The sequence below is a fragment of the Strix uralensis genome, chromosome 2 (genome assembly GCF_047716275.1).
Source record: "Strix uralensis isolate ZFMK-TIS-50842 chromosome 2, bStrUra1, whole genome shotgun sequence".
NCBI classification, from domain to species: domain Eukaryota; kingdom Metazoa; phylum Chordata; class Aves; order Strigiformes; family Strigidae; genus Strix; species Strix uralensis.
In genome coordinates this window covers 35,602,153-35,629,804 of record NC_133973.1, presented here as the reverse complement: position 1 = coordinate 35,629,804, position 27,652 = coordinate 35,602,153, and the positions used below count along the sequence as shown (strand labels likewise).

Genomic DNA, 27,652 nt, shown 5'->3' with positions numbered 1-27,652 from the left:
TATTTTGTGTTTCTCAAGGCTGACCACTGTTCCTTATTAGGCTGAACTGATTTCTTCATCTTCCTCAGAGTCGGCGTCATCATTGTAGAAGTGAATTGTAGCTTGCACTGGAAAACTTGCCAGAACCTTCTCTCCGATGTTATTAAGAAACTTTTGGGATTTGGACTTGGGCAAATAAAGTCTAATAAGAAAACATATTTTTAGAGAAAAAGTAAAACTATGTGACTCCTTCCCAGCTAAGCTAGCTTAAATATTAAAACCTATTTTTATCTTTCTTTGGAAAGAGAAAAGTCCTAGGGTTCCTTGTCTTTTAAAATAAAAGTTGCTAACTGAAAGGTAGTGTTGATTTTAAGTTACCTCAGTTGCTCTGGGCATATTGTGTATTGGATTTATGTAAGGTCCCACCCTGATAAAGTGTTTCCAGGGCAATGATGTGTGCTTGAGATGGTTTGGTTTGGTTTGGTTTTTAGCACAGTTCAGAATGGAAGCGTCCCATGAAACTGGGGGAAGTTTGAAGAATGTTCTGGGATTTAAGATTAAGACACCAGGTTAAGATTGGGGTGGGTTGCCTGTTGCACAGAGGTTGAGTTTAGTGGATTTTGTGTCTCGAGGTGGAGGAGGAGGTGTACACTGAGAGAGATTTATTTCAAAATTCACATTGTTTTCTACTGAAAACATAAATGTCTTAGTTTACATTTCAAGTTTTCACCGGCTTTCCCACTAAAGCAAAACTTATGTGGTCTGTATACATACGTGGTTTTGTGTGCATATGTACGTACTTCTCTTCCTCTTCGTTCCACTTTGGCCACTTTTCCATTAAATTTGACAGTGATAAGTCACACAAGCTTTTACAGCTTTTATAAAAACAAGTGCTTGTAAAGAAGGGGGATATCCCATTAATTTTCTTTCTCTAAACAGAAGTCCTAATCAGGAGTTTCTACATCGTTAAGCCTTAAAGAATCCAAATGTTGGTGAAAACCCTTATAAATCCCCCAAGCATAGGGAAAGCTTTACCTGGAGTTAAACTTTTATTCAAGAGCAGATTTAAGCAACCTCAAGAGAAGGTAACAAGTCACATTCCATTAGCAGCTGATCACATTAATTATTTGGGCCTTGTGGGCTTGTTATCATATTAATAAATGTAACTATAAATTAGATGAGGCAGAAGAACATTGTTTCTTTTAAGATTACTTTTTTCTTATTTTCGTTATTAGCATATGGTTTCAGGTTGTGTTCAGCCTGGTCATCTTTCTTTGTGGAGGAATAAAAATCTATGGAATCTGGTGAGTAGTTAAAGTGCATTACTAAAAAGAGATACTCCAGAGACAAACTGATACTTTTTCTGAGAAGGAATATGTCTTGTCTTGGAAGGTGTCACTTTTCCTGTATCAAGTGATAGGATTTAACTCACCTCACTGGATGTTGAAATCCCAGAGCTCCTTTTGATCTAAAATTTATTAGTTGACCATCCAGTTCTGACTGTAAAGAGACATTTATTATTTAGAATAGGTTAAAAATGAAGATTTCACTTTTTTTTTTTTTTTTACAGGCAACTGTAATTTTGCTTTGTTTGCTGTGCTACATGTTGTTTTGCTCTAAGTGTACTTCAGAGAAAATATGTGCCCACAGTCTGCTAATAGTTGCACATTTATCAAAGCATTTGAACTTCTACATTTTATAAGCCGTAAAGTCATGAAGTTGTACATTTTGCTTAAGTTCTTATGGAATATCTATAGCGACTGGTGAGCTAATAAAACCACCATATGGAAGTGCAGTAATTGGAAGAAGAAAGGATTTTCAATCAGTTTAAAGGATTGAAAGCTTAAGGTTTTATAAAATACCTCTTTAACTACACTAACCAGTAGTTTGGAGTTGGAATGTTCAAATTGGTAAGTTTATTTGCAATCAGAGATCACACAAGCACATTAAGAGTCCAAACAGTAAAATCAAGAGACAACTGGCATCTCATATTTCTATGCAAAACAGCAAGCATTTTTGATACAACAGAGTAGGTAGAAAAAATATATTTTAAATCTCAAATTTAGCACAGAATAAATTCCTTCAAATTAAGGTCACAATAAAAAACCTTAATTTGCAAATGTTAATGTTACTAAATCCTATTAGGACTACAAACCTGGAATGTAACACTGAAAGCATCTCCCAAAATCACTGAGCTCTATTACTTAATCTTGTAGGCATGTATTCTCTTCCATATCTTAAGAAGACTTTTTTTTCCTCCTGTTGCTATAAACGTGATGTTGCATAAAATAGGAGGATTTAGCTTTGCTATACTAGAAATTCTCGTGAAGAGTCTAGAAACTGTCCACTCTGCCACAAACAGACAAAGATGACTTTTGCCACTTCAGAGCAATTCATCTGTCTTTCTGAGGAAGTAGGCTTCGGCATGGAGATTTTGGTGGGCCCCAAAAAGCCCTTGGGCTACAGACTGAGGCACGGGTCCTATAGAATTCTCTCAGTCCCTTTTATGTTGGTCTATTTCTCTCATAGTCACCTGTTTGTCTTGTAGCCAAAATTATTTGTCTTCAGGCTGTCAGGGTTTTGTTGATGGCTTTTTTGTGTTTAATCAGGACTCATTTACTTTGTTTCCACAGTACCTAGTAAAATGGGCTCCTCATCTGGCTGAACATTGTAGATGTGATCATAACATATGTGTTAAATACCATATATTATTTTTCTCCTTTCATATTTACATTCAAATTAAATTAGTATTTTTTCTCTTTATTGACCTGTATTTTCTACTGTCTTCTTTTTGGAATACATATTATTTTTTAATAATTATATATGTAATAATATGTATTGATTGAACACACATTATATGCTTTTTCCTTTCAGACTATAAAACAGCATTTTCAAAAAGCAATTCTGATAAAAGCCAATTAATTGCAAAATCTAACTCAGCTTGTATACAGCAGAAAATGTTCAGTGTTATTTTGTGTTATGTTGTAGATATGGCAATGGCAACTTTAAATTACTTTTCATGGCTTTTCTTTGGGCATAAATGACGTACTGAATTTAGGTAGTAGGAAAAGTGCTACTTTTTATATAAGGAAAAGTATGTTATGTATAGGTAACTATAGGGTGTATTGTAACACAAATTCTTGGCAATAGATGTAAAATTATTAGTTTAATTTTTTTTATCAGTACTTTTATTTTTTAGTGCTTTGCTCTGCATTTTTCAGTGTCTCTGGTTAGATTCTTATATGTATATTCCTAAAGGTTTTTTTTTTTAAATTACACAGAGGATATTGAAACTTTTATTTGCTTCACTCTCCAGTGTTTGGAGTGTCTACTGGCCTGTAAAGCACTGGCAGTTGTATGTATACATTGCAGAAAATAAAAGTAGCCAGCATGCAGCTAACTAGCAAAAACATTGTGCTCAATCCATCTTTGAAGGCCTTCTGCTAGAAACCTCAGTAACTTTGCTGAAGAAGATACCTCTTGCTTTCTGCAGCTGTGGGATGTAGGTATGCAGTAGCGAGCACTTCTTCCCACCTATGCACCCCACAAAGGATCCAAGCATCTTTCCTGTTAAAAAGCATATGAACTGGCCCCGAAAGCCCTCCTTCAGCCCTCGTTAGGTCCCAAGCTACAGAGACATACAGGATGCTGAAGCAGTGTGGATGGGCCATAAGGTACAGATAAGAAGCTTCTGGCAGGAAGGAGAAATGTTAAAAAAATTGAAACCCACTGTTGCAGTTATACTTGGCTTGAAACAATGCCAGGCTTTTAGCACGAATGTGGAAAACTACATGTATGGTTTGTTTTTCTCACAGAAGTGGGCAGAACCCCAAGTGTGAATTAAAACTTTTGAGCTGGTTGAATAAAATTTTCTACAAAAACCTCAATAATAAATCACAACTTCCTTTATTTCAGAAACCTTAGTTTCTTGATTCATCACTACAAGCATGTACTCTCATGAGAGTAAGACTCCTCTCATCCTTAGCAAATTTACAGGCGCCTCTGGCAAAGCTTGGAACGCTGCTGGAAGGATGTTTTTCCGCAGGCTTTCCCAAGGCGCCAGCCAGGAGGAATGTGGCACTCCCTCAGATCTGTACAGTTACAACCTCCATCATCAGCAGACAAAAAGTAGAAGTTAAAAAGCTGTTGCATGTGTTAGAACATTGTAGAAATTGTGAGTCTTTAAAGACTTGCACTAAGGAGACTTGTTGTCTTAACCTGCTGAGCCTTTAGTAAAAAGTTGAAGATGTAACTGTGGATCAGATGCTGCAAATACTTATGCAGGTGCTTAAAACTAAACATGGGAGGAGCACCATTTCAATACATTTTTTAAAGTTTGCAGTGTTGGGACCTATGTTGAATGTGCTTCAATCTCTCTTTATTTTTGTTCCTTGAGCCTAACAAATCTTCCTACATGAGTAAGTAAAACCAATAATCATGGTGCCTCTCAAAGGCACTTGGCAGTAAGAATTTTCTGTTGATTTCCTAGCTGGTTTAGCTATAGCAACATCTTTCCCAAGAAACAATCAATAAAATTGTGCGCCTGAAAGTATGGCTTTTTAATTTCATCTTAAAGTCATTTTCACTCAAACTACCCCTATATACAAACTAGGCTTGGAAATTTCAAACTGAGGTTATTCTTATTTTTATAATTAAGCAAATAAAAACTGTTAAAATACAGGTTGGTTTGAGTAAGCAGTGCTTTCTGCAGCTCTTTAAAAACTGATAATGATTCTGTATCTGATACAAGATTAGAGATACTCTTAACCATTATCATGTACAGAACACTGTAATCTGAACCATATTTTCTAACACTGAAGAAATGCTTGAAAGAACAAATGAATAGATGACCAAGCCTCACTTCCAGTGTTCAAATAGTTTCAATTTCTGCGCCTGTTTTCTATAAGGATTATTTTCTCCAGAATTTAGTCTCACCATTTGTTGATTCTCTGTCATTTCGCTGTCTCTTGCTGTGAGCATCCAGGGCCTCCATAAAGCAGGGCTGCTGAAAGATTAAGATAGAATAGCGCTCCCATAGTTAATTCTTTGTGGCAATATCTGTACAGTACAGCTCCTTTTGTTAGATTCTGCTGGTATCTTTTGAAATAACATTATTTTTCTCTTTTCAACACATTTTGATTTGGTAAACCTGATTTCTGTGGCAATATTATTCTTTCTTCTGTCTATGTTCTGATTAAACAAACTTGACATTTGCTTGCACTTTTTTAACTAAAGTGTCATTTCAGTTTAGGATTTCATGACTTAAAGTGACTATATTGAACTCCAAACGAAGATGTAATTAATACTGAAATTTTTTATTTATGCAGCACTGCTACAAAATAAAAAGTAACTCTCCCTCTCTGACAGTATGTCTAAATGGTTATTCAGTAAGCAATTCCTGCATTAAACCAACATGGGCAACCTATCTATCAGCTTAAGAGAGCATATGCAGTGGTGGATGCTACATCTGCCTTTTGTTTGGTCGGGGGACAACAATTATGGATGCTCCTTTTAACAGCACTTTCCATCTCTGCTGCTGTGTAACAGATCCATACAGTTGTGGAAATGGAAAAGTGCTTTCAGATACAAAAGATAAATAAACTCAAAAATAATAATAAATTGGTTATCACCACCTTAATTTTCATTTACTTCCATTTATAAGTAAGTTCTGAAACATTTGACTGAAAAGGCTAAAACAAATAAAATACCCAGTCCAAGTGAAACGTTTTCAGAAACATATTTTGCCCTTTACTTCTGAAGATGGAAATTGTTTTCCGTTGTCTATTCAATGCGGAAACTGTTCCATGCAAAGGATACTTACAGTCGGAGTTTTGAAAGGAATACTGCTGAGGTAAGTCTCCCTGCGGCTGCCTTACCTCTCTGGGTGCTCCCCTGGCTGGGGTGGGTGCTGCTGCTGCCGCCGGCTGCCCCCGGAGCGATGACAGATGCGACCTGCTGCAGCCTGGAGCGGGAGACCGGCAGCTGCACCCTCCATGGCATTTGATGGTCTAAAGCCTGTCACAGGCTGGGCGCTTGCCTGGGCCTTTCAGCCCCTCCTTTATCTTAACTCCCAAGGAATACTTACCTAAAGCAAACATGGCCTCAGGTAAAAGGAGAGAAACGTCCTTAATGAGATTTTTTTTTTTGACTCCCCCAAACAATTCAAAGATAGGGCTCTCACGTGGGCAGGCTGTCCTGGGGAGAGCAGGGCTAGAGAAACAGAGGCTTTTTGTTAAGTTTAGTTAGCAAATCACATGGAAAACAATCCACACCCTTTATCTTTCTGTCCCTGTTCTACAAAATACATATTTGTTCTATATTAAATATATGATGTAAATACTCTTTTTGCATGTCTTGGGAAAACTCATCAACATCCTGTCCTAATAAAGTGTAACAAAGACTCAAAGAGAATTTAAAATATAAAATAATTTTTTAAATGACTGAAGTCTTTCCCGTGTCCTAACTTTAAAAGAGAAAAAGATACCAAAAATCAGTGAAGACGAGAGAATTTAAAGACAGGCCTAGTGACTTCCGCAAGACTACAGGTATGTTCCTTTAATTTGATTGCTCTTTGATGGATGGAGATGAAAGCTTATGCCAAGAAAGATTACTTTGTCTATCAAAGCATGAGGGTTATGAATGCCATCGCCTTGAGGAATCTTTTCTTTCAAAGTATGTAATATATCCTTTAAGCCTACAAAGACTGACTAGAAACAGACTTCTTCCAAGCTTTCTTCCTACTGTTTTCCTTCGCAGCGTGCGTCACTCATTGCCTGTTACCTTATACAAGAACAATTATTACCTTGTGGGTGATATTATCTGATTTTCATTGTTGTGGTTCATTGCTAAAGTTCACTTTATTTCCCAACTACTGCAGAGATGTAAGAGGATTATAAGAACCAAAAGCTGAATTCTCTTTCCACCAGTGCTGTTTACACATTGACATCAAAGGGAACAGATTCAGCTCTCAAATATAATTGGTTTCTACTGTGAACTTTCTTCCCAGCGCAAGAAACATAATTTTGTTTCATGAAGATGGAATGTCCATTGATTATTTAGTAAGAATTAGGTCTCTTCTAGCTGACTCAGCTGAAGAAACCATCAAAACAGTCAGTTTGAGAGGACACTGAAAATCCTCAGTGGGAGTCCAATCCCTCGGAGGTAAGGCTTGTGACTCTTTTTCAAGTTATGATCCAGCTGGAGGTAGCATGCGTCCAGTCAGCAAGAAGGAGCTGAACTCACAGGTAAAGACTGGATATACTGCCTTGGAGACATCATTTTCCCTTGAAATCATTCTGTATTTGAAAACATTGTATATATACCTTTGCATGTGGGTTTGGGGTTTTTTTGTGCTTTTGACTGATTTTGCTTAAAATTAAATGGCATTCTTCCAACAGGGAGGAGCTTAGGTCAGATTTGAAAGTCAGACTGATTTTCCAAGATTGATGCAAGTTGTATGGTTGTATTAGCTATTTGGTGCTCCTAAGACTGCTAAAAGTAATAGTGTAACACAGGTTCTGATGTTTTTGAAATAGTCTTCAGTAACAAACCTAGGATTTGATTTGTTGAGGTCCAATTCTTACATAAATTTTTTCTGTTCTTTAAAACATCCCTTCTTGCTGTAATAAATAGACACATTTTAAACTCATGGTCAAAGCCATTAAATGCTGTTCTGGGAAGCACTGACAATATGTAATAGAGCTCTTACAGTCTAAATCTACTCCCTCCCATGTTTAAATACTGTGTGATACTTGTAAGGTTGTAATTAAGTAAATAATACTGTATCTCAGAGAAGAAAATATATGTAAAGTCTCAATCACTTTAAACATTTATGTATCAAAATCAGTACAATTATTAGAATGAAGAATATGGTGAATAATATTCAAATAACAAAATATATATTAAATAGCAGCATGGGTCCTGAGAAAAAATGGCAAACTTCTTAAGTAACCCAAATTGTAATTAAATATCTTACTGAATTGCAGTCTTAAATACACATATATAATTTCATCAGCTTAGTTTTGTTTAAACCTAATTTAACTTGATAGTCGAAAGGGAAGTATGCATTACACAACTGATCTCTATGGCCCTGATCTTGCAATCAGATCCGTATGTGAGGATAATTGATTTATAACTCTGGATAGAATCTGCCAACATGGATATTACTGCAGGACTAAAGCCTAAACTACTAACATATAGCTCTCCAGAAGATGCAAAGTCACCCTCAATTAAATCTGTCAATAAAGCCCTGCAAGACCAAATTTATTACAAAATTATTGAAAATATAATTTTGTTAATGAAGCTATAATGTAATCTAATATAATTACATCTAACACTGTAGAAAAAATGTAAGTCAATATTACCTTATTGTACTAATTAATTGAAGCACACAGCTTTAACTGGTATTTTCATGCACATCATTAGCTAAAATCAGGTTGCGGCTCTGTGGAAAATGGTTTATTCCAGTAAAATATAAGCAGCTGTAATAGTGTATGATCTCTAGCTTCTAAAAAAAACCCAGAAGGCAGAAGTTAGCTAATTTTAAGAACTATATTACTTTTTGCAATATACTTAATTTTAACGCAAGGTATTTGGTGAAGAAAACTTCCCAGAATGAGAAAACACATATTCTGTTACAGTTGCTCATCCATTTTTCCCAGAAGCCAGGAGTATTTTTCAGACTTCTGATACTACCTGAGAATAACTTTGACAGACTTGATTCTTACAAAGAGATGAGCCATAATCATTTTGTGCTAATTGGAAGAGGTTTTTTTATCTTTGTGGGAAACCTGTTTTACTCAGTTTTCTCATGAAAGCACTTGAGCATATGCAAGAATAAAGAGTGTTCGATATAAATTGGTATAGTCAAGGGAACAGGATAGCGTTACAGCATTTATAGTTTTGAATAGTATCTGGTATTAAACAGCATGACATAGGCATTTGTAGCCACTTAGCCACTAGCATGCAAAGCTCCCCAAAGAGAAATTGTTGGAAAAGTTTTTAGGGAATAGAGGGAGGAGGAAACTGAACCATTCACAAAGCACGGCAAGGCCAGTCTCATAATATTCCTTTAAAGTCAAAAAGAGACGCTCATCTATGCTGAGGTTATATGGTAGTCAGCGCTCTGTTCTGAGCAGTCTCCTTTGGCAGCCTTCCCACGTGGGCTGTTTGAAGAGCTAAGGGAGATCTACCCCCCTTGGCTGAAGCTGGCCTTTCTCTCCCAGAGTGAGTGAGTGTGTGTGTGTGTGTGTAGAAATTAAAAATTTAGCCTATTCACTTTCTCCAGGGTTTTTCAAATTTTCTTTAAACAATTTCATGTATGTCTGTGTGTGTCCAGCATCTTACAACATCTTTCTGTAATCTTTTCTCTATGACAAAACCCCACATGTTCTGGGAAGTCTGAGGGCTAATATTACTCACTGTTTCTTTCCAAGGCTTCCTTCTACCCTCCTATAAGGAGGAACTGATTGACACAGTTATTTTAGAATACCTATTTTAGTAAATTTCCTGGTGCGCACAAGGCCTTGGCTTCACAATAATAAAGAGTGTTTCCCAATCTAAAATTCTTAACCTTTTAATCAGAGCTTGTCATGATTAAGGCTAAGCTACACTACAATAGAAACTAGAAAACCTACAGCAACTTTATGACTTCAAATTATCCTAATTGAGAATGTGCCAACATATGTCGAAACTTGTCTTAAAATGGTGACTGTTTTTGCCTGTATATTGTTCTGTTTTATGTTCCCTTGCATCATGAAGTTTTGATTCCATTTTTTCATCTACTCATAAACATTTTTCAGTTAAGGGAACCTTAGAAAGAAAAAGGATCATAATATAGTTGACTGCATTTGATGCCACTACAGGATTAACCAAAGCATGTTCCTCATCGTGCAAAGGTTATGTAAACAGTTGTGTTTTGTGGTGTGCTCTGAAGGTCAGCAATGCATGTGCTGTTGAACTATTACGGGGAAAGTGAATTCCAAAGTTGAGAGCTTTCTTTTGAGGTTGTATACTTTGCTTGTTTTCTTTCTTTTGATGTGCCTGGGTAAGTATTTTGACTTCCTGCATAAGATAAAGTCACACAAAGAAACAGTGTATAATGCCAAGTTAGGACCACTGGAGACTTTGTTCCTCTCTCTGTAGAATATGTACAGGGTATAGCAGCAGCACAAGGCTGGTATTTCTTAAGCTTGAGAAGGAGAAGGAGAATTATTTAAATCACTTGACCCTCCAACTGAGACTGTCATCTGTTTCTGCCATGCACTGTGGAAATCAAATAAAATTATTTCAGGGATTCCTACCATTTTGGATAAGCTTCTGCTGTGGGTGCAGATTTAAAGAAATAAAAATGTCTGTCATGGTACTGGTGGTGTTTTTTTCATATTGATGCCTGCTTCAAAATGTGCAGGGCCAATTTTTTCCTTGTTTATCTACAGTGTCAGCACGTTGTTGCTGGAGATCCATTTAGGAAATCCTTTTAGAATAACTATTTTCGTAAATTTCCAAACAAATACGAGGCCTTGAGTTCAGATTAATAAAAAAGAATGTGGCTTCATGCCCTATTCAGGAAACAATTGTCACGTATCAGTCGGCTGCAACTTTAATGTTGCTGTCGGCTTCTTTCCTCTAGCCTTCTTGCATTTTTCCTGTTGCCTATTTTTTTCCTTCTCTTTTCACTCACTCACTAATTATCTGCTGGGATCAGACTGATACACGTGTTCTTCTCACAGAGCTCAATGTTGTGACTTCCATATAAAAATGTAAAAATTTATTTAATTTATTTAATAACTTTCATGCACAGATGTACCAGAGGAATACAGAATACCTTGTATGAATTCTCTGTAGTGGGCAAGTTGTGTTTGCAGCACACAGGGCACATGCAAACCCTACAGTTTTATTCCCCGATGGGCTGTTCTTCATTCCAGGTTCAATGACCAGCCCTGCCGAGCCCTGTCTTCCATCTTTCTTGTTCAGTGAATTCAAGGACTCTGCTGAAATCAAATGCATCCATTTGTGCCTGCTTTGCCCTCTGGTGGCTACGCTGGAACAGGTAACGGACCTGGAGGCTGGTGACTTCATCTGGTTCTGTGGTGGAGGGGATACTGCTCCTCTAGGATACCACGGACCCTGAAATAAGGTCAGGTGGCAGTGGGGAGCCATTTCTGAACAAGATGAGATTCTTCCCTGTTGCTGCACAGACACAAGCAAGGAATACTTTGGCTCTCACTGCTTTGCCTACTGGTTATATACTTTTCTGTGGCCCATAGCGGCAACGTCAAATGCAGCTGACGGGAGAGCAAACTGGTTTCTGTAGTGGAAGCGTGAGTTCAGTCCCTGCACTGCAGCCGCACCACGGCCGGCCCTGTGACACCCCTGACCACGACACCGGTCTGTGCCATTCACCCAAACCCTTGTCCCTCAGGGCAGCGTTGGCTTTGCAGAGCGGAAGCTGCGGGATTCCCTGAGGAGCCGGGTCGTGGCGCCCGGGGCAGGCGGACACAGGCCACTCCTCCTCACTGCCCCTTACGCCGGAGCCTGGGGACAATGGACATGGCGCAACGCGACAACTCCCCAGGCTGGCCCATTTCAATGATTTTTTTCTTTACACGTTGTTTCAAAGCACAATTTTATATTTTGGGGGGGGGCGCTCGGCGCTCCTTCGCGCCAGCGGGCACCGCCGCTTCCGCCGCGTGCGCCAAACGCCCGGCCCGGGGCGTGCGGGCGGGCCGCGAGGCCCCCGCAACGCTCCCTGCCGGCGTTGGGAAGGGGCGGGGCACCGAGCACGCGAGGCCGCCGACCAATCAGAGCCGCGGCCGGCCGGCTCGTCCAACCGGCTCGCCCCTTTCTCTTTGGCGCGGGCGGGGCGGGGCGGGATTTCCACCCCCCCCCACCGGCGGCCGCGCGGCCGTTGCGGACCGTTGGGAGGCGGAGCCGTTGGCGGGGAGGGGCGTGGCCGTTGGCGGGGAGGGGCGGGGCGGGGAGGGGCGGGGCGCGCGCGCCATGCTGATCACGCTCTGCTACCTCTACCTGTGGGCGCGCTGGGGGCCTCGCTCGGCCGCGCTCATCCGTCGCACCGTGCGCCGCCTCCACCGCTCCCGCTGCTCCTTCACCTTCTGCCGCTGCGCCGGGCCCCCGGCGGCCCCGGCTCGGCCGCCGCGCAGGCAGGTGCCGCCGGAGGAGCGGGTGTGCCTCAGGATAGGGAACAAAGTCTTTTTCACGGATGAGGCGCAGGTACCGGCCCGAGCCCGCTGGGGGGGGCCTGAAGCCTGGGAGGCGCTTCGGCCGGCGGTGCCCGGGGCCGCTCGGGGCGGGGAAGCGGCCTCCTGTGTCACCGTGGCAACGGCGAACCGCCTTCCCCGCCGGCCGCCGGCGGAGCGGCGCGGCCGCCCCCTCCCCCGCGGCGCCCGGGCGCGCCTCCCGCGGCGGGAGGGGCGGGGAGGGGGGCGGGGGCTGCCGGAGGCTGAGGTGGCCGAGCCCGGAGGGAGAGGGGAGCAGCGGTTGCAGGGCTTGGGGCTGTGCTTTCTCTTTCGGCGTGTGACGGCGAGCGGGGGCTTGTGACTGCAGAAATAACTCTTTGTAGCTTCCCCGTCTGTCACAGCCCCACTTGCGAAGGGTGAGGTAAGACCTGGGTAATCGCCTCGGTAGAACATCTTATTACAGTTGTAGTTACTTCACTACGATGCCTTGTTGGCTTAGGGAGTGGGCTGAGGAGTGGTTTTTACTATACGCGCGTAAAGTGCAGCTTTCTAAGTACAGCTATGGCAATAGGAGGACTTGGTAGTATTTCCACATTAGTAACATACTTTTAGCACGTACAGGGCTTTAGTCTAAGAATATGTGCGGTATTTGTGCATTTGATAATTGTATCTGAGATTTAAAAATCTGTAATGGAGTCTGAATTGAACTTTTGGTTACGGAGAGCTGCATGCACCCGATACAAAATGTTCTTTCAAGTGAGGAAAATAACATGAAAAACACGATCTGTGAAAAATCACTTCTTTGCAAATGGGCAGTGAGAGAGCGGGGGGAGGGTGAGGCTGTGGTAGCCCACGACAGTGGAAAAATACTGTGTCTGAACAAGTTTCATTTGCTATTTTATGAAGTAAAACTGAAAGTAAGCTTGCTTCTGACCTTCAGGTTTAGAAGTAGAACTCCTCTGGCACTCCCCCCAAATAATCTGAATTATTTAAATCAGTGTTGGATTTGGCTAAACTTGTCACTAAATACTAGGATTTGTGTGGATAAGAATCTTCTCGATCTCTCCTTTTTGCTGATGGTTATATGTGTGTTTGTGGAAATTATTTCCGTTGCTACAGAATTTATTTAAATGGGCATTACTGAAATGTATTTATGAAACATGTCGCTGGCTAGGTCCTGCAAGAAGCAGAGAAGCTTTTCATAAATTCTGTGGGTAAAGAGGATGTTTTCAGTGCAGTGAAAATAAGGTCACAAATAGTAATGGGGTTTGTTCAAAAAGGCTTTTTGCTATCGAATGAGCAGATTATTTAGTACTTAAAAGCAATGGTGACAATCTCAGAATCTCTCACGGGAAAGTTAAATATTTAATTCACATTTTGATAAAGCTCTTAAAAACAAAATCAAATAATTGTCCATGTGGTTAGAGGAGTTCTGCTTGGATTATTGTTTTGTAAATCATATTTCAACTAACTTGTGCTGCTGTTTGCTCCACTTCTGCTCATTTCTGAAATAACTTCTCCTCGGTCTCTGCACAGTAAGCACATTTTTTTCTGTCTGCAGTGTTATTCATGCAGACTGACTTTATAAGCTTGTCAGTTTATTTGTGTTTATTGGGAGTTGGAAAGCCCTCTGGGGAACTGTAGTTTGTCTTGAAGTTTGGCATAAAGTCAATGCTGTTATTCAAAATACATTTGTCTCTTAAAAATATGTATAGAAAGTTACTAGTTGCATTTGACTCTGAGAATCCCTGTGGAAGACACCTGTCAAGCTGCACCTCGATACTGTAGGCAGCTCTGACCTGGATGCATTAAAGATAGAGGCAGCATCGCTGTGGAGCTCTCTGCATGTCTGTGAACACTGCGGGGGGTAGTGGTGGTGGAGAAGGTTAACTAGCATGCTTTTTTGGCTTCTAGGAGGCTAGCTGAGCTATTTTGCTTTTTGAGTAGTTATAACTGCCTCTGGACTGTGATTAATAACTTCCTCAAGATAAGATACCAGCAAGTCATAAATGGTAACCTGTGAAGTTTTTTGTTTGATCTCTAATCAAGTTGGATGCTTAAGATAATATAAAGCTTCATGAGTTCAGTTCACTTTCCCCTGGAAGGTAGCAGTGTTTACTCTTGCAGCTTCTGTGCTCAGTAAAGCTGACTGGATTGGCAGTTTGTCACCATTGACTTAATAGTGCGCGGTTTCGTTTTAGTTGTGGAGTAATGTACACATTCAGTGTGCTATAGGGAAATTCTCTTTGTATCCACAAAAAATTACTGAAGGTGTGCAAAGCGTGTGTCTCTAGTATAGTAGTAGCAAAATACCTGTTTCTAATGTTTTTCACTTTTAAAATACGGCAGAAGAGTAAAGTTCAGTGCAATACCTACATAAAAGTTGATGTATTATGGTGTGGGATCAGGTTATGTATTGAGAAGCTTTGAGGTTCTTAGAACTGTTCTTTGGTCTACTGATTCCAGCTATTGAGCTTTATTTGCTCATTTGTGAGGACAAGAGAGGGAACCATTTTTATAATTTAATGAAGGAAATGTTTGTACAATGGTCTGCTAAGTGGATAGACTACCTTATGGACAAATTTTTTCTGAATGAGTTATTTCTTTAAACTTAGACTTACATACTGAATGAGTAGTTTTGGTGCAAATGCATGAGGACTTCATATATTTTAAACAAAGAAGTACCCTCTCCTTTTACTTCAAATATTTTTAAAAGATTTTTCAAATCACTTTTTAAATTTGTCCCAAGGTTGTACGTGTCCACAAAATGCTACTGTCTTTATATAACTGGCTTTACAAAGGAAGTCCTGAAACTTTGTAAATTAGGTGTAAAAATTAGACCTGTGTAGTATATAGTTCTTGAGTCACTTGTGGCTCACAAATTGGTTGGTCTTTTGACAGATGAGCATAGAGACAGTGTATGTGACTTAGCAGTGGGGCTGTATGTTTCCTGCAGGGTTGTTACCCAACTAGAATGAATGCCGCCTGGACTACTGTCCAGTTAGAGGGGCTGTAGTGACTGACCAAGGCAGGTTGTGTGTTGTGACTGCTTTCTCAGTCCCTGCCAAGCAGCAGACAGTGCCCTTCAGCCACCAGAACTGAGGTAGCAGGGCCATGGCTTTGTGTAGTCAGGTGAGAAGAGAGAAGGAAGGAGGAGGCAGGGTGAACTGCAGCGTGAACGGGAGAGGAGGATCAGGTTGAATGAGGGATGTTGCCGGTGGCAAGTTGCCCACAACAGTTACTGTGCCAATGACACAGTGGTCTTGTGCCCACTCGCTTTTGTGCTCTTCCTGTAGAGCTGAAAGCTGAAATCTGAACTGGCTTAAAAGCTTGGGTTGTCACTTTTAGTTTTACTTTTGATGTGTTCCTGCTTCATTGTTCAGACCTTTACCCACCTTTTTTTTTTTTTTTTTCCTCATGGAGAGTGTGAAATGGTAAAGACCCTTCATGTAAGGCTGGAGGGTCAGATTTTAATTTAGAATGGTCATAATTTGAAAATGAATTGTTAAATCAGATGCTTGCTATACAGACTTATTTTTCTTTCTCGTTTTTTTCAGTTCCTTGATGACTTAAACAGATGGAGTCTACTTCTCATTTCTCCTTTTATTTGTCCTGATAAGTTACTTGAAGCAGAGCATATAGCTTTTGTGACAGAAAGCATTTCAGCTCAGACAGATAACTTGCAGGAAGTACCTGGCTCTTCGAAAGACGTAAGTAGTTCTCTTTGTTTCTTACATAGAAAGTAGTACAGATGGGTCATTTGGTGGGTATAAACCTAAAAGACTTGAAGGAAAAAAAGTAAATGGCAGGTAGATTTTTGTATGTTTATAATGTTATTGGGGAAAAAACAGGTAATCTCTTCATTAAAATAAATCACTGTTAATTAGTTCTGTATTACTGAGATTTTTTTTTTTAGTAGCACACTCCTCTGGTTGTGGATGGGAACTGCAGAATTCCCTCATGACTTTGGGTAAAGCATGTATGATTAGATATGCTGAATAGGAAAAAAATGCTTGAAAGCTGTCATACTAAGGCAGATCAGAAGTCCATTTACCTCAGTATCCTGTCTCTGACATTAGCCGAAACAAATGCCTCAGTAAGAATATACAAAACAAGTATATGTTATGATTTCTGAAGAGCTCTTCAAGCCTTCAACCAAGTGGTTGTGAAAAGTTGTAATTGAAATAGAGGTCTCTCTTGGAAGCTTCCTTTCATTGTGATTTGTAAGTACAGTATTATATGTTTGGATTATTTTGTCAGTCTGCAGAAGTAAGACCAAAATCAAGCTGTTTATCTCTTTGCTTTTCTATAAAACACAGTGGGGGAGTGGCACTACTTCTTGGTGGAATTTTATAAATTGTGTTTGTCTTTTAATGTGTAATACTTACAAAATGTTTTTGAGGCATCCAAAGATACAAATTAAACTACTACTGAAATCCTTATGGCAAGCATGCTAACAAAATGCTCATGTCCTAGGCACTTAGTAATCTAAAAAGTGCCTTTGCCACATATTGAAAGTGTGAAGATGTGGATTTAGCAGGTGATGTTCTAAAGCTTGAATTAGTGAATATATCTCTAAACAGTTTATGCATAAAAATAGTATCCAGACCCTAGTAAAACTTACCATGAACTTGAGATAATGTCTCTCACTCCCCTAAATTTTGGTGTTGTAACTTTTTCCTCACATAAGGAATGCTTTCTGCCTATGCATCTCAGCTTGGATGCAGGTCTGAAGGGGAGAAAGGTTGTAACCCAAAGCAAGAGGTGAACTTACCTTGCAGGGAGGAAAAGTCTTTCACGTGGTACAGGTTATCGTAGTTCCTTCCTAAGGCAGTCAGTTACTGTGTGTGCTGTATGCTCTCCTTAGTGAAGGGGACAGAATGGACCTCATTGCCTGCTGGAAAGAGGAGAAATGGAAAGACATGCATGCTAGGTTATCTCTGGGTAGGCAGTAATAAAACATCTGGCCTGGTCGCTGGGTTACCATAAAATTGACAGAACCCTCTCATTAACCAGTCTATGCCACGAGCTGGAGGCTGTCCATAAGGTGTCTTCCTGAATAGCCCCTGCTTAGCACTCTAAAGGGCCATCTGCATCCTTGCTTTCTGGCATCAGGTTTCAAGCTCCTTCTTGGAGTTAAAAGGAAACCTGTCACATACACCAGTGCTTGTGACTTGTCTGTTTCCCTGGGTGAGGAACATATATTTTTCCAGGCCGCTTGTTCTAGGAGGTGATCCAGGAGTCCTCTGCTGGAGTGAACGTTGAGAGCAGAGTGGTTGGTAAATAGACTTATCTAACTTGACTGCAGGAACAGAAGGACAGATTGGGAATGGGCACAATTCCAGATTTGTGCCTGCAATCAAATTTTTAGTACCTTTACCCTCCATGGAGGCCTCTCAATTCTAGAACAGAGTATGGTTTTGGAGCATGTTAGTCTTTGTCCTCCAGAGGAGGGATGTCCAGGTGAAGTGCTACATCAGGCAAAATCATTATCTCCATGAAGCTCAGAGTGTGAGGACTGAAGGCACTGGAAGCTTGTTCAGAGCTCTGAGACCTTTTCTGCTGAAGTCTTCTGACCCTGCTTCCACTGGCCTTGTGTCTCCTTGGAGCACACAAGAAGTAGCCACATTAGCTGGTTTGTAAATATTTTTATTGCCTTTGATGTAAGACTCTGGAATCCATCCACGTGGGCCCTGCTTCTGGGAGGTAAACAAGGTAGGATATCTGCTGTGCTCTCTACATTGTCTCAGAGCACACCTGGGGAGTGCTGGGCCAACTAGAAGGTTAATGGAGATTTTTTTTTTTTTTCTTTAACTTTCTAGCAGAGAGATCCACAAAACCATCTGCATTGAAGCTCTGGCTTGTTGTTCTGTTGGAGTTTATTGTTCAGTGGAGTTTTTTAATCTTACTGGTTTTGTTTGCATTTTCTTTGGAATGGAAAATGGTTGCATTACTTATGTAGACATTAGTAATTAATTAGACTTACAAAGCTGAAAAGCAATAGTCCTGGCAAAAGACCAAAACTAAAGAGGAAAAGGACTATTGCTTTATTTTATTGTTCTTCTGTGTACATGTCACTTCTAGCAAAGTGCTCTTAATTCTGCTACCTCTGGCACCCAGCTGTCAACATAGAGTGGGACTGTAAGAACAGATTGCTCCTGTGACCTATATGGATTTCTAGAGAGAAAAGCCATTCTTTGTAGGGCTGTCAGTGATCTGTGACTGGTTTCTGTTGAAACTGAGGTGAACTCACAAAGCAGTAGTATAAATAATTTCTCATCTCTTGCTAAGAGCTGGCCTTTCTTTCTATATACTGACAGAATTTTGATGATTTCTAGTTGTAGCAACAAATCTTGGCCCACTGAAAATATTCTCTGAGGATTTTTGTTCTGTTGTGAAGCAAATGGATTGTTGCGTGAGCAGGTCATAGGTCTTGGCAACAGCTTTACTTTGTGAGGTTCTTTTGTGTATTCACTTCATTAGTATTAGACAGCAATAACTACTTTTTACTTGTTAACATGTCTAATGTTTCACTTGGTGCCATGAAAAAAAGCTCAAGAGCATCAATACATCTTCCCCACAGTTTCCGGGTGACATGTGGGTGCTACCTACTTGTGCCTGTTCTCTGGGTAAGGAAGGATATCTAAATACGGTGTGAGTCTCTTACACTCCACCACAGAGAGTAGCCCAGAGTCATATGCTGAGAAAAATAGAGAAGGAAGCTAGTAACTGGACACTTCCATTCCCGCTGTGGATGTTTTATCAATAGAGTAAACACAGTTGGGAATACCTTCCACCAGAGAAATGATGGTGTTGTCCAGGTCATCACTCAAGGCAATTAGTTGGGGCAATTCTGGTTGACTTGGTCACAGACTACCCAGTGACAGTGAAGTAGGACTGATGCTCCAACTACAGTGATTCAAATCTATTGGGGTCTGGTATGGCTGTCTTCCAGAAGGAGATTTTGTTCTCCTTCAGAACTGGTCAATACTAGTGTGCCCAGAAATATATCCTGTGACTTCGGAGCTGGTATTTCTTTGTGGTACTGTCACGGAAATGACCTTTCAGAAGGTCCTGGAGGTAGAAACTCGCTGTGTTGCTTTAACTAGTGAGTGGTTGTTATGTCCAGGAGTTCAGGACCTCAGTGATGCATCTGTTGTGAATTCGAGGGCTGCCTCTCTGGCTGTGTGTTCTGGTGTGACTGATTCAAAGCTGTTACTTGTTCTTTTGTTACGGAGTTGGAGTTTAACCCGTATGTTAAAGCATGTAGCTGACCTTGTGGTAAACACCAACACACCATCCACTTGCTGCTATCTTTTTCTCTTTTTTGAAACTGAGTTTATTCACTAATGGTTAGTATAGGTGATGTATCAGAAGATACCCAGCCAGTTTTCTTGTTAGGTATCCAAAGGCCACCAATATGAACATGGAATGGATGGTCTCATGTGGGTTGCACTAATCAGAGACTGTTTTTGAGAGTGACTTTGAAAGGAGACGTGACCATTACAGTTGTATGAAATCTGAATGTCTTTTTTTCTTCTTGTTCCCTTGGGAGATACTGTAAATTCAAAAGCTGGAAATAGATTCTTTTGGATATTATGTAAACCACTTAACTGCAGTAGGTAAAAAGCCAAATTTAGTTGATAATCTAGTAAAGTTATGAACAAGTAAAATATCCAAGAGCTAATCCTCATTTTGTGTGTTCAAAAGAAGTGGTTTTTTTCTTACTGTGTTTAATCAGTGTGATACATCTTGTGTGTGGTGATAAAAGGGTGAACTTCATCAAAGTGCTTTGGTGATGACAGTGTCAAAGTGCTGGAGTTGCTATGTGGGAATTGCACTTTGTCTCCCAGTATTTGGATCATATTAAATGGCAAAGACTAATTTTTTTAGGTTGTGAAAACAGGTGGTGCTTCATGTCTCTTAAAAATGCCTTGACAGGAGAACAGTTGGTTTGTGTATCCTATAAAGAATAAAAGCTGTGGTATCATTCACACAATTTTTATTGAAATTGGGTGCCTTACTCAGTTTCTGCTTTCAGAATTGACTCTTAAATCACTGTGTTTGTCAATTGTCTGAATATTGTTTTGTTAGGTACTGTTGGTTTACAAACGTAAGGTTTAAAAGGGATCCTTTTCAGTTATGAGTCAGCAGACAGGTTTGTAGTCTTCATTAACATGACTGCCTTTTTGAAGGAAACCAAAACTCTGTTCACTTTTCCTCCACTTGTGGCTTTAATAGTTAAGCTTGAAACTGAAACTTGTTCTCCAAGACCATACAGCTGTGTAGGCTGGGTTTAACAAACCTTGAAGAAAACAAACCCAAGTGTGTCACTTTCATAATGTTGTGGGTTTTTTTTTTTCTGGAGAATGGAATTTTTTATGTAGATAAGCAGTTTGAATCTTCCATGTTTAGTTAATGCTTCTAATAGTCAGGATGTACTTTTATTAAACCCTAGTAGTTTACTTTTGCTCTTTTTATCAGCATACTTCTTAGAATTTGTGCTGAAAGCCATGTCTTGGAAATAAAGACAGAATTTTACTTACAGAATGTGATAATACCCTCCTGCCATTTTGTATGTTACTTGAAGCTTTTATAGCATTGATCTTTGGGAAGGATGTGTTTGTACTCCCAATTTGCTTTTAACACTCGGTGTGGATGTTGCTTTGTTTACTTCTCTCAGGAATGAATCTTGTAGCAGGTATTGCTTGCTAACAGGACCCTTCCTCGGTGGATTCTTTGGTTGTATTCAGTCTCATACATTGACCTTTGTAGTCATGAAGGGTGCACTTTTGTGTGAAAGGAACTGTCAACTGAAAGCTTTCTCTCATTGAGATGTGTTGTCTCACAATACGATTAAATGTAGTAGCTGATTTAAACACATCAGGCATCAAAGAAACAAGTCTTAAAAGTGATTCTACCAATTTAGTATTCTATAATCCTAGTAGATACACTTTAAAAAAAAAAACACAACCAAACAACAAACTACTTTCTTTAACATTACTTCCAGTTCTTCTGGGTTTGCCAGTTGTGCCATTTTGGTTTATTAATGTCTTTCTTTTGGCTCTGCCTATTGCGTTGCTTTTTAATAGCAGAATCCTTTGGGAAGGAAGGGTTACTTTTATTTGCAGTTTGTCTTACAGACTTACAATACTGTTGGTATTTTGATATTTTTCTGTAACCTTTTCAAACTGAAAACATGCGTATGCTTTATTCTAGATTGTGAAGTGGTCAGACTATTGTTCACCATTGGCCTATAAACCTGGTGAACCTTATAAATTAATTGCTGAAGCAAGTGTAGATAATTTCAGTAACCTTGGAATAGCATTCATGGAAGACAGACTTCAAATGGATAATGGAATGGTGCCACACAAGATTGTTTGTAAGTATCTTCATATATTGTTTGTAATTGTAATAGTAAGCATGTTTGTTTCATGGTTATTTTAGGACTGTGCAGATAGTCTTTATACCTACATTAAGAAACATGCTTTTACTTTGGCAAAATGTTTTCTTTCTGTTGTCATTTTAGGCAGTTCATTACTTTGTAGCACTACCGTCTTTATAGTGAATACTGTCAAATACAGAGATCCTGGAAAAGTTAGACCACTTTCTGAGTGAGCTTCTCTATTTACAGAATGTCTTACAAATCCAACAACAGAAATAACAGAAAAATGGTTCAAAAGATTTTCAGAATAAAACCACCTCTTTAATGCCTCATAAGCTACTGCCAATAATTAACTTTAGTATGATGAGATCTCAAAGTATGCAAGATAGTGTTTAACCTTTTGCAAATGCATGAATGTATATCACAAAGGTTAGAAAATATTGTTTCTATAAGTCTTGTCTGTTAGATTAACTACTCTAGCTGAAAAAAAAATACAGAAGGTTTTAAGCAAATATTCTGTCTTTTCAGATTTGAAGTAAAAGTATATTGAAAGCTAAACATAGGTTGAGAACACTTGCTGTAACTTGAGCATCTTAATCCTTTAGATCACTGAGAGAAAAGCTCACAGATGCTTTCTGAGCAGGGAGAAGGATAACCAGGGGAAGGAGTGTGGTGTCATTGTTAACTGAATTTTGAATTTTTGGTGAATGGTTTATTTTTTTTAGGAGGTGATTTTAATGATAGCAAAACTATGAGCTGTTGAGTCCTCATTAGTCTAATAGTTTCAGCTAAGGCAGGGAGGGAGTTCATGACAAATTCCACAGAGAGGAGAAGGAAGTAGTTGTGGTTGCACTTGTAACACCATTCTTAATGGAATTGTTGTCTGGGCTGTGGGAGGTCCAAGCTCCACCTCTCTTTGCTGCATGAAATTTGAACTTCTTGTTTCCATCACTATTCTAAAAGTGCCATAATATGCAGTCTGTAGGGAATTGTAGTGTAGTGGACTTAAGTGGGTAGGGCCACGCTGCTTTTTTTTGTTTGTTTGGCAACAGTCTCATTTCTGCCTGCCTAGTTGTGTCTTCTTCGCTGTGTTGATAAAACTGTGGGTCACCTAGAATAATAAAAAAATACTTGGGCTACAAAAAAATCTGCGCTCCCCACCCCAAAGAAAAATTTTTTTTTTTTTAATGTTTGGTTGTGGGGGTTTTTTTGTTTGCTTGGTTGATTGGGTTTTTTTATGTAGATCATAGTGCATTTGCAGAAGTCAGGGAATGACAAAATAGAGAACAGCTAGCTAGGGTGCAAGAGGGTAGGAATATGCTCACAAATGTATCTGATGCAAAACTCTGTCTCTTGGTGCTGTTCTGCAAAAATATTCATGCAAGGAGGGGATGGAAACTGAGAGAGTGCCCCCGTCATTTACTTTTCAGAATGTTTTCTGACTCATTTTGCTTCAGGTACTGTGTGCATGCTAGAACTGCTCCATGAGAACAGCTGATGGAGGCTGTTGATGGAATAGCATATAGACTGGTAGCTGTGAAATTCTCCTGGAATGTGAAAAAATCTTGTTTCAGATTTCTACTCCAAACTAGGCAAAGGGGATATAGTTGCAAGGGAGTGCAAGTGTTGTTAAGCAAAGAAAGGGATTGAACTTGGATCTGGTGTATTGCGTGCCAGTTCACTATTTTGTTAATCGAGTTTCTCGCTGAATGTCTTTGAGAAATCAGAAACAAAAACATAGTAAGTTTATTTGGCCTTACGGGAGTGAAGAGGGATTCAGTAAAATTTTGCAAACTTTGATTTGAAGTATTTTCATGGCTCAGGAGCTGAAAAAAAATTATGTTATGAAGAGTATTTTTCTCTCTTCTTTCACATTTAGTTTTGCTCTGCAAGTTTCATGCTGACAATAATAATCTTTGCCCTTCTTTTTTCATTTGTATGTGCCAGAAATTTTTTATCTTGTGCATTTCCATCCTTTTCAGGGGGAGAAAGGGGAAGATTTAACAATTGTTCCTATTTCCTAGTTTTCCCTCGGATTTTTAGCTCCCAAGTCTGGCTATGGGTTGGTATGTCTCTCTGCAGACTGAAAGCAGTTTGAATTTTTTACTCCCTTTTATTTGGGCTAAACTTTTATCTGCAGCAATGCAAGAGACATGGTTCAATGTCTCCATCTTACCTAATATCATCACTTTTTATTAGCTTATTTCAAAATAGCAGGAAGTAGTTTTCCACCCTGCCCTCCTTAAAAGACCAGTATTCTTCCAAAGGTATTTCCCTTGCTTCATTTTGTTCCTTGCTGGGAACAGAGGGACAGGCAAAATAACAAGCTGACAAGGTGATGCATTTATGAGAACTTCCTCACCTTTGCACCCATAGACTGTTGTTCCACTAAGAACATACCCACATTGTGTACAGTAGTAGTCATGTTTTACTTTTGTGCAAATACTTTTGCACTCACAATAAATGTTTGTTTAAATGTGCCTTGTAAATATCAAGTGCTGTGCTCTCAGTCAGACTTTCCTGACAAAGAGTCACTAGAGTAAACAGTTCTTGGGGGGTGGGATTTGCTGTGTCGAACAAGTGAAATTCTTTATATTATAGATAATTTGTACTGAAATTTAAATATAAATCCTGCTGTGGTAGTGATATTCCACATAGCTCTCTTAATATCATTTTTGTAACCCTTTTTTCTTATTCTTTAACTCTTCCAGCTGTCCATTTACAGGAATCTACTCTGAAGGAGTTGGCGCAGGTGGCACCATCTGTAAAAGAGCAAATTGTAAGCAGTACACAAATGGATGAAGTAACTCCTGCTGCTACTTTTGGGACTACTGTTAAATCAGGGTTAGAGATAGCCGAGTCTGCAGGACAAGGTGAAGAGGAGAAATCCAAGCTAGAGAAAGAAAGTGAGCATGAAGATGAATCCAATAGTCTATCTGACAAAGAGACAGGTGCTGGAGAGCATCATCACTTGCATCTTTCCAGCTGTCATGAATGCCTTCAACTTGAAAACAGTACTATTGAATCAGTCAGATTTGCCTCTGCAGAAAACATTCCAGAGCTTCCTGATGATTGCAGTAGCAAACTGGAAGAGAAGAATGATGACTGTCTAGCAAGAGGCATAAAGAGAGTAAACCTTGCTGGAAAGCCCCCTAATATATTGATTTATCTTGGCTCTGAAACTGCAAAAGTGGAATTTGAGCAGGTAAAATCAATCCTTCAGGAATGCATTGATGCAGACAGCTATACCATCTACCAGCTGCATGAGGAACAAGTTCTCAAAGATCCGTGGGTTGATAATTCACTGCTGTTGATCATTGCCACAGAGGAGCCTATTTCTGAGGAGAACCATAAACAATTTATGAAGTTTTTATCTAAAGGTGGAAAGATTCTAGGGTTTTCTTCAGCTTTTACATTTGATGGCATACAAATAAAGAGAAAAAGCAAACTGAAGAAGACTGTTCATGAATTAGTGGTCTCTAAAATGGACAGCACTGAAATTAAGTTAAATCTTTTGCTCAGTGGCTATATTTTTGAGGAAGTGATGAAGGAAGATACGAGCAAAGTGAAGACATTGAGTCGATTAAATGATACTGATAAAGATACAGTTATTGTTCATTTGACTTACGGAGACAGTGGAGGAGAAGCCATTCTTTCTCAGGTACCGTGTAGGCAGTAGCATTAACTTGCTCGTTGCTAAATGATGTGGTATGCTAAAAAAAAGTCTACTTGTTCCTATTGCATGCTCTTGGGGATGCTTGTCAAGGGGAGGTGTAGATGAATGTCTCCGTGGGAGATGAAGGACTCCGAATGCAGAATGGTTTTCACTTGATCCTCAGGATGCTTAAAGTGTGGTAGAGACTGTCACTGCTGTTCCACGTCCTTGTTTTCACCATGTAGCCATGCATGTGTATATCATGCAAGATCACAGTGGGTGGTAGAGGAGATTTGCATAGTAATCAAGCATCTTCAAGAGTGAGCTATCCTGTTCTGCTTGGAGTTGTGCCTTTTGCAGATTATACAGCTGTGCATTTTGCAGATTTTGGGAGGCGGGAACAGGAAGAGCCGAGTCAGTGGGCTTGGGGTGAAAGCTTATACTGGCAAGATAAAAAAGAGACATCCTTACAAAAATATGAACTATGGTGAAGCAGAGAGTCAGGAGAGGATATAAAATAAACCTTGCAAGAAATTTGAAAGACATCTCCTCTTAAGGTTTAAGGTTAAAGTACCCAGCACTTTTGGAAATCTGTCTAATGAATGAGAGTCCCAACCTCTATTACTTGTTGCATGCCATGTCTAGAAAAACTGCTGTGCAATTCTTGCTTAAGCAAATAACTACACAATGAAGGTTAGTCTCTGCTTGCACCGAAATGCCGTTGTTGATTTAGGTCTGTTCGTTCTTTTTTTTGCTAGTATTGCTACTGTTTTCTCAGTTATATTCTGATTGTATCTTAGTGTTGTGAATGAAGTGAACCATTTTATGGTTTCTTGAGCAGTGTTTTGAATATGTCTAATTTCTAGATGGGTGTTAGGTTATGATGTTGGTCTTGCTGTCTGACATTTAAAAACCCCCTTTATTCAACTGGAATGTATTTTTTCTATTTACTACCAAAATTAAAATTGTAAAACTTGTTTTCTGTTTTCTAAACCTTGACATGTTTTCAGTCAGTAATATATAATTATTTTTGGGGGGGGGGGGGCAGGGAGAATCTAGTCTGGTGGAAACTTGGTTTTTTTGTTTCCTGAGTCTTCCTTCAGGGTTTAAACATTTAAATGTTTAACATTCTGCACCTAACAAATAGCTCAGAACATGTGAGGGACAGAAGTGGGGGAGTCTAGAATGAGCTAAAATCTTATTCCACTTAAGAATAATAATATCCCACCAAATAGGTACCTCTCCAGTGTTACAGTATTGTGATCTCTGTTAAAAAAAACCAAAACAAACAACAAATCAACAACTGAACAAAACCCACACGCCCTCAAAAAGTTAAACAACAGATAAATTCAAGTATTCATAAATTTTTTTTTTTTGTTATTGTTACTCTCTGTCTTCCTCCATAATGGGTGAGGAAGCTTCCATGGCTGTGTTAAAGATTAATGTTGGTTACTGATTATTTAAATAATCACAGATAACTGTCTAAAGTTTTGAGTGGTAGACAGGTTGATAAGAGGTACCATTAAGTTTAGAAAAGTCTGTGCCCCATAAGCGTGCATCTACCTGGGTATATGAGAGATTTCAGCCATTTTGTAGTAAAACTTTTAAAGCGAGCCTGAAGGCAACTTGCAAGTTTTGAGTTAGCCTCAGTATGAGCAGAGGTAAACATTTTTCTTTTTAGCATGGCTCTTCACAATTATATCACTTCCCTAACTCTGTCTTTGCTTTCAAGCAGCACACTAAGAAAAGCAGAGCAAGATTTATTTACCAGTATTTAAGTAGATGAGGAATATAAGGGAGACATAGCTGAACAAACTTTATTATAGATTCTAGGACCTATTTTTACCAATATTTTAGTTACAGGAGAACTTTCTCAGGAGCCTACAGCACTCAAATTTAACTGCTTACGTATCAGGTAGCATACACTCTTCTAGCAATTACGTAATTCAGAAATATTCATCTGGTTTCTTAGAAGTGTTTTGGTCTCTGATCAGTTTATCAGATTAAATCTGCTAGCTTTTTGGAAACTCTGTTATACATAGTAGCAAGTGTATAGCTTTATGTAGGAAGCTTTGCCACCCATGTGCTGTATGCTTGTACTAGAAAATTGATTAGATACTGTTGCTATCCGTTTCTGCAAGTTCCACAGTTGCTGTACCGTTTAAATTGACCCTTCTGCTGTAGTAAAACTTAATACTGCAGAGTTTTTCCCCAGAAAAAGGGCATTACAGTATAGCTTCAAAAATCAGATTAAAAGGATTAGCATGTCATTTTATAATTTTAAATGACTTCCAGTCTGGATTTGAAAAGCCTTATTGTTTTCACTTCAGGGGACTGACAGTGACATCAGCCATTAAATATTCTGTCACAGACTTATTGTTTTCCTTTTTTCTGTATGCTTGTTTCCCTCCGTCCCCCATTTCAGCATATTTCCCT

General features: G+C 39.4%; 2 protein-coding genes across 5 annotated transcripts in view; one reads left to right on the top strand and one right to left on the bottom strand.

The window, feature by feature from the left end:
* Window positions 1–36: 36 nt before the first annotated feature.
* On the bottom strand, window positions 37–6,434 carry RIPPLY3 (ripply transcriptional repressor 3). Its single transcript, XM_074858323.1, has 4 exons — window positions 5,856–6,434; window positions 4,915–4,984; window positions 1,412–1,479; window positions 37–181 (listed from the first exon to the last, which is right to left on the bottom strand). Exons 1-4 carry the CDS (start codon window positions 5,972–5,974, stop codon window positions 37–39), a joined length of 402 nt encoding a protein of 133 aa, XP_074714424.1. The 5' UTR covers window positions 5,975–6,434.
* Window positions 6,435–11,979: 5,545 nt separating this feature from the next.
* Window positions 11,980–27,652, top strand: part of HLCS (holocarboxylase synthetase) — a 126,533-nt gene continuing 110,860 nt past the window's right edge. The window contains exons 1-4 of one of the 4 annotated variants that reach the window (XM_074858316.1): window positions 11,980–12,210; window positions 15,734–15,886; window positions 21,396–21,558; window positions 24,273–25,222. In XM_074858316.1, coding sequence (XP_074714417.1) covers window positions 11,980–12,210; window positions 15,734–15,886; window positions 21,396–21,558; window positions 24,273–25,222 — 1,497 coding nt within the window. Of the gene's footprint in view, window positions 12,211–12,460; window positions 12,598–15,733; window positions 15,887–21,395; window positions 21,559–24,272; window positions 25,223–27,652 lie in introns of those variants that run through there. The other 3 variants (XM_074858317.1, XM_074858319.1, XM_074858320.1) reach the window with 3 other exon arrangements.

Bases quoted from the DNA above. Each gene is read 5' to 3' on its own strand.
- RIPPLY3 (XM_074858323.1), bottom strand. From the start codon at position 5,974: ATGGAGGGTGCAGCTGCCGGTCTCCCGCTCCAGGCTGCAGCAGGTCGC. The intron at 1,480-4,914 runs GTGAGACTAAAT...GTCTCTTTACAG, and splicing joins TGACAGAGAATCAACAAATG to TCAGAACTGGATGGTCAACT. The intron at 182-1,411 runs GTGAGTTAAATC...TTTTCTTATTAG, and splicing joins GGATTTCAACATCCAGTGAG to ACTTTATTTGCCCAAGTCCA.